At 67.0% G+C, this 5764-nt stretch overlaps 3 protein-coding genes across 3 annotated transcripts in view; 1 reads left to right on the top strand and 2 right to left on the bottom strand.

Annotated features, from left to right (window-relative positions):
• Nucleotides 1-221: 221 nt before the first annotated feature.
• On the bottom strand, nucleotides 222-2022 carry RHOBADRAFT_51370 (uncharacterized protein; the record flags this gene model as incomplete). Its single annotated transcript, XM_018415803.1, has 7 exons — nucleotides 222-515; nucleotides 580-787; nucleotides 868-930; nucleotides 1005-1338; nucleotides 1404-1512; nucleotides 1588-1709; nucleotides 1967-2022. 7 exons carry the CDS (start codon nucleotides 2020-2022, stop codon nucleotides 295-297), a joined length of 1113 nt encoding a protein of 370 aa, XP_018273574.1. The 3' UTR covers nucleotides 222-294.
• A 380-nt stretch (nucleotides 2023-2402) lies between these two features.
• On the bottom strand, nucleotides 2403-2892 carry RHOBADRAFT_65998 (uncharacterized protein; the record flags this gene model as incomplete). The annotated part of the gene is made up of 3 exons (XM_018418846.1): nucleotides 2403-2549; nucleotides 2621-2811; nucleotides 2867-2892. Coding segments are annotated over 3 exons (314 nt in total), but the record flags the coding sequence as incomplete, so codon positions are not given.
• A 1171-nt stretch (nucleotides 2893-4063) lies between these two features.
• RHOBADRAFT_47984 (uncharacterized protein) overlaps nucleotides 4064-5764 on the top strand; it is a gene marked incomplete at its 5' end in the record, with an annotated part of 2600 nt that continues 899 nt past the window's right edge. The window contains 4 exons of the mRNA XM_018415077.1: nucleotides 4064-4090; nucleotides 4190-4564; nucleotides 4711-5230; nucleotides 5317-5454. Coding sequence (XP_018273572.1) covers nucleotides 4064-4090; nucleotides 4190-4564; nucleotides 4711-5230; nucleotides 5317-5454 — 1060 coding nt within the window. The remainder of the gene's footprint in view (nucleotides 4091-4189; nucleotides 4565-4710; nucleotides 5231-5316; nucleotides 5455-5764) is intronic.

The raw sequence follows: 5764 nt of genomic DNA, 5'->3' as shown, positions 1-5764 counted from the left end.
TGAGGGCGGCGAGGCGGCAGGGCGCGGCGTGAGGGGTGCGAGGGGATGAGGCCTGCTGATGCGGGTGTCCCTGTCGAGGCGGATAGTCCTCGGGTGGTCGAGAGGGCGAGGGAGGGGAGGGGGAGGAGACGGGATCCGCTAGCCTCGGAGAGCGGCCGAAGCCGGACTTGACCTCGCCGGGTCGACCACAATCGTCCTCTCGTCTCTCGCCGCCTGCAGCAGACTATGAACGAGAGTGCATTGCGAGCGCACCAGAAGAGACGGCGAGAGGAGTGTCTATGACGCAGGGGAATCTCAAAGGGCCAGCACGGCCGACAAGACGCCGAGCGCACCGACCGCCGCAAGTCCAGCTCGCGACGTCGTTGCCGCCGCACCCGAGTCGGCCGACGCAGACGTGCCGCCCTTCGACGAGCCTCCAGAGCTCGACGAGCCGCCAGAGGAGGACGAGGTGGTGGTGGTGCCGTTGCCGATCTCGACCGGGACGTAGTTGACGCCGTTCAGCTGCGCAGCGTACTCTGCGGGTCCGTCGAGCGAGTCAGTCACGCTCACACACACGGATAGGCGAAGCTGGCGACGCACCAAAGACCGAGCCGTTGCCGATGTCGTAGTAGTCGACGAGCGTAAACGTCGGGTAGAAGCCGTGCTCGGCGAGGCACGTGCTCGCCTGGGCACCGAGCGAGCCCGTGCCCGTGAGCGCGTTTGTCTCCTCGAGCGCGGCCGTCGCCGGGACGGGCACCGTCTGGCCAAAGATGGTCGTGTTGACGTCGAGGTAGTGGTTGACGAGGTACTGCGACGAACGAGCGGCAGCGTTAGTCTCAGGCGCCAGAAGGCGCACAGAGAGAGAGAGGAAGATCAAGAGGGACGCACCATTTTGTTGTCGGCCGAGCCCGTGACGCGGTCGACGTTGCAGGGGAAGCTGTTGTCGGTTTGCTGCTCGGGGTGCGCCAAGAACACGTCAGGTTCCTGCCCGAGCTTCTTCGCGGTAAAGAGAGATAGGGACGTACGCCGTAAGGCGTCTCCCACACGTTGGTGAACTCGTCGAGGAGGTACGGCACGGCCGACGTGTCGGCGTTCTGGGCGAGGAAGCTGACGACCCTCGTGCCGGCCGAGATGAGCTCCTGGTAGGTCGGCCACGCGTCGTACGCGACGGGCGTGCTCGGCGGCGTGTACACGAGCGACTTGATGCCCGAGTCCTCGTACGACTGGGCCCACACGCTCGGCGAGATGCCGTCCGAGTTGACCATGAGGATCGTCACGACCTCGTTCGGGTTGGCGTCGAGCCACGTCTTGACCGTCGACAGGTACGACGTGAATGTGCCGCCGTCGAGAAGCAGGCAGCTGCGCGCGTAGAGAGAGCAGGTGAGCTGGACCCTAGAGGGAGAGGAGACGGAAGGAGGACGCACAGAGTGTGGCAGAGGTGGAGCTCGTCGCCGTTCATGTGGCCCTGGACCTGCAGCAGCCGAATGCCGTCGTCGAGCTGCGTCTCGATCGTGTAGTTCTGGTTGGCGGCGACTGCAGGGTGCGGCGAGCGCGAGGTCAGGGGCCGAGTTGAAGCGGACGGAGCGAGGGAGCGAGAGAGGGACGCACTGCTGCCTGCGCGGACGCCATAGCTGTTGTGCGTGCCGACGATCGACACGTTCGAGTAGGACCGCGAGCAGAACTCCTGGTGGCCGTTGCAGGCCGTCTGCGCCGAGGCGACGGGGAGGAGGCTGTGTCGGCGACAGAGGGTCAGCTCGGTGTGCTCACTGGCACAGCTGCGCCATCTGAGCGTGTCTGCTCGTCCCTCCTGCCCTGCCCTGTGCGTCCCTGCCCCTGCTCGAGCCGCTCGCTCGGGCTCGCGCGTCTCAATGAACCTGCGCGAACGAGGGCCCTCGCCGACGGCTCTCGACGCGCCTGCAGTCGGATCCGGAGTTCTGACAGGGTCGCACAACGAGGCCGAGGACAGTGGAGGAAGCAGGCGACGCACAGTGCTGTTGCTGCGAGGAGCGCGACGCCGAGGCGGTGGAGGGAGGAGGCGACCATCGCAGCGCGGCGAGCCGTGTCGGGGCGAGGACGGTGGGACCGGGTGCTGGCAAAGTGATGCAGGGCGTGTCGGCACAGCAGGTGGCCGCAGAGCGTGGTCGAGCAGAGTGAGGCGGGGCGAGCAACAAGTTGCCAAGGCGCGTGCTCCTCGGCGCGTCTCTCTCTCTCGTCCACCGCTCACTCGACCAGGCTCTCGTATCACGCTCCGCTGCGTACAGAGCACAGCCGAGCCCCTGCCGCCGCCCGGTGGTCCTCGCCAGCGATGCCGAGGCCGCCGGATCTCCTGCTCCTCCTCGCGCGGCGCTCCCGGCTCGCTCGCACTCGCTCTCTCGCTTCTGCTCTCGCGATGGCTCAGGCGGCTGCCTTGTCTCTCGCGATCGCTCAGAAGGACGGATGCGGGTCACTGCTTGGTTGCGTCGTCTGTACAAGGTCAGGCCAAGGCACGCCTCACGCCTGGTGGTTCTTCAGGCCCTCGCCGCCGCCGCCGACGTTGCCGGTCGGCTGAGCCTGCTCGGGCTTGACCTGCTCTGCAACGGCGAAGAGGCGTGTCAGCTTGTGGGCCTCTGGGCGACGCAGGAGGACGAGGAAGTGAGCTCACTCGGGAACTGACCCTCGGGCTGCTGCTGGTTTGCGTGCGCGGCGCGGCCGCCGTTGTCGCCAGCCGGCAGCGTCTCCGTCGCGTTTGCGCTCGCGCCGCTCCCGGTCGAGAGCGCGCCGCCGGAGCCCACAATGACGGGCTCCGAGCCGTCGTCGGTCTGGCGGTCGGCCTTGGTCGGGATCATGTTGGAGCTGCACGAGAGGATGTCAGCGTGTGTTCGCGAGCAGTGTGGAACTCGTAGCTCACAGTAGAAGTGTAGAGAAGGGTGGTGTGAGGAGAGGGAGAGAGAGAGAGAGAAAGAGGTCGAGGATCGTCTCGACGTTTCGACCCGTGTCGTCACTTGCTCGCTGGTCGGCCCCGCACGCTGCACTTCGGCTAACATTTACTAGCCCCCTGCAGTCACTCGCTATTGCTCCAGGTGGGGCCGACGACTCGTCGTGAGGAGAGAGCCGCCTGGGCGACGAGGGGCTCGAGCGCCCGACTTGCGAAGGTCGACCTGCGCCGGCCGAGCCTCGAGACGACCGCCTGCGCTCGACGAGCTCTGTCACTAGCGTGTGCAGTTCATTGAGAGGCTCGCGCTCTCAGAGCTTCTGCCCCTGCAGGAGAGCCGGCAGAGCCTTCGACGTAACTTAGTCAGGGCGGGGGGTTCGTGCGACGGGTTGCCTCGACGTTCACCAAGAAGGCGCTTTCCGTCGTCCCTCGCCTGCTCGTTTACAGTTCTAGCTTGCGGCGGTGCGCCACGACCGGCCGCAGGCTCACGCGCTCTGCTCGCCGCCATCGCCCGTCCGCGAGGCCTCGGACTCGCCGCTCGACGATCTTTCTGTCCCCACACCGGTCACGCTGGAGAGCTTGTCGGATGACGCGGTCCCTTTCGACGCTGCTCGAGCGCTGGTCGAGCCCGGGAGACGTCGAGAGAGCATCGACCCGGACGCGGAAGACGAGGCTCGAGCACCGTGCGCACTCGCACCAGAGCGACCGGTCGAGTACTGGCGATCGCGGTCATCTGGTCACGTGCAGCTTGATCTTCGAATCACAAGTGGCTCAGATCTGGTTTTGTCAGAGAGGCCGGCACCGCAGTCGCGGCCGAGTGTCCCGTCGGCCTCGTCCAGCTCTCGCTCTCCCTCCTCCACCAGTCGCCTCTCACTCGACTACCCAGCACACACAGCACTCTACACGTGAGCCATACCCCTCACTGTGTGTCCCTCGCCCTGCAGCGCGCACAACCCCTGCCCCGCTCGCGGCCAGTCTGTCCGATCATCTGCCTCGCGTTTCGAGTGGCGTCCCTCTGGCGGCCAGGCGGGTCTGCGAGGGCATTCGCTGGACGCAGGTGGCTCAGAGGAGTGGCGGGCAAGCAGGACGGGCCGCACGCCACTCGTCGCCCGGTCTCGAGGATCGGCCTTGCTGACCTCTTCCTCCCCTCCCCTCTCCCTCCCCGACTACAGCATGCCGTCCCAGGAAGTCCTCAGCAAGGTGAGCCCGCCTTCTCTCTCGTGCCGGCATGCGTCGCGCACGTACAGATGCGTTTCGACAAAGCTGACCCATCCCCGCCTCTCCCCCCTCCACTCGCAGCCCGACGGCGCCGTCTTTACCACGAGCCAGGGTCACCCGGTTCCCGAGCCGTACGCGCACCAGCGTGCCGGCAGGAACGGCCCGCTCCTCCTCCAGGACTTTGCGCACATCGACATGCTCGCCCACTTTGACCGCGAGCGCATCCCCGAGCGCGTCGTCCACGCCAAGGGCAGCGGCGCCCACGGCACCTTCGAGGTCACCGACCCGATCCCGGACCTCACCTGCGCCGAGTTCCTCGGCAAGAAGGGCAAGGTGAGCGCGACGGCGCGCTTCTCGACCGTCGGTGGCGAGAGCGGGTCTGCCGACACGGCGCGCGACCCTCGCGGCTTCTCGGTCAAGCTCCGCACCGAGCAGGGCATCTGGGACCACGTCTACGTGCGTCTCCTCTCTCTGCGAACGCGGCACGGCCGGCGGAAGAGCCTCGGGCGACGTCTCGAGCCTGTCACTGACCTTCTGCCTCCTCCCTCGCCTCTTCTCGCCTCCCTCTCTCTCGCCGACACGTCCTTCTCCTCCTCTCGCAGAACAACACGCCCGTCTTCTTCCTCAGGGACCCGGCCAAGTTCCCTCGCTTCATCCACACGCAGAAGCGCGACCCGCAGACGCACCTCAAGGACGCCGACCACTTCTGGGACTACCTGTCGCAGGAGCCCGAGGCGTTCCACCAGGTCATGATCCTGTTTGGCGACCGCGGCGTGCCCGACGGCTACCGGTTCATGCACGGCTACTCGGGCCACACGCACAAGCTCGTCAAGGCCGACGGCTCGTTCGTCTACGCCCAGTTCCACTACCAGTCGCGCCAGGGCACCAAGTTCCTCACCCAGGACGAGTCGGTCAAGATTGCCGGCGAGAACCCGGACTACGCCGGCCAGGACCTGTTTGAGGCGATCGAGAAGGGCGAGCACCCGTCGTGGGACTTCTGCGTCCAGACCATGACGCCCGAGCAGGCCGAGAAGTTCCGCTACAACATCCTCGACCTCACCAAGATCTGGAGCCACAAGGAGTTCCCGCTGCGCAAGGTCGGCGTCCTCACCCTCAACGAGAGTGCGTCCTCGCCGTCCTCCCGTCCCTCTCGTCCCCTCTCTCAGCCTTGAGCCGACCTTTTTTCCTCCCTCCCTTTTCCTCTCCAGACGTCAAGAACTACTTCGCCGAGGTCGAGCAGGTCGCGTTCTCCCCGTCGCACCTCATCCCGGGCGTCGAGCCGTCGGCCGACCCGGTCCTCCAGTCGCGCCTGTTCTCGTACCCGGACGCGCACCGCTACCGTCTCTGTGCGTCCTCCTCTCTCTCTCTTTTTCTCCTCCTCGACGGCGAGGGCGAGGGCGAGCGGCGTGGGAGCGGCGCGTTGCCGGGAGCGGAGCATGGACCCCGGCGCCCTCCGCCACGCTGGACGGACGTGGGCCAGGTGTGCGGGGGCGGCGGGCCTCGGGGAGGACCTCGACCGCGCGGCTGCTCCAGCCGCCGGGCAGCTCACGGGAGGGGGAGGGGCGCCCGCGGGCGCAAGCGGGCGTACCGGTGCACGGGACAGCGACGCGCAAGGGCACGTAACAGTTGCACACAGATCTGTGACCGCCGAGCGAG

The sequence above is a fragment of the Rhodotorula graminis genome, assembly GCF_001329695.1.
Source record: "Rhodotorula graminis WP1 unplaced genomic scaffold RHOBAscaffold_2, whole genome shotgun sequence".
In the NCBI taxonomy this organism is placed as follows: Eukaryota; Fungi; Basidiomycota; class Microbotryomycetes; order Sporidiobolales; family Sporidiobolaceae; genus Rhodotorula; species Rhodotorula graminis.
This window is presented reverse-complemented; position numbering and strand designations above follow the sequence as displayed.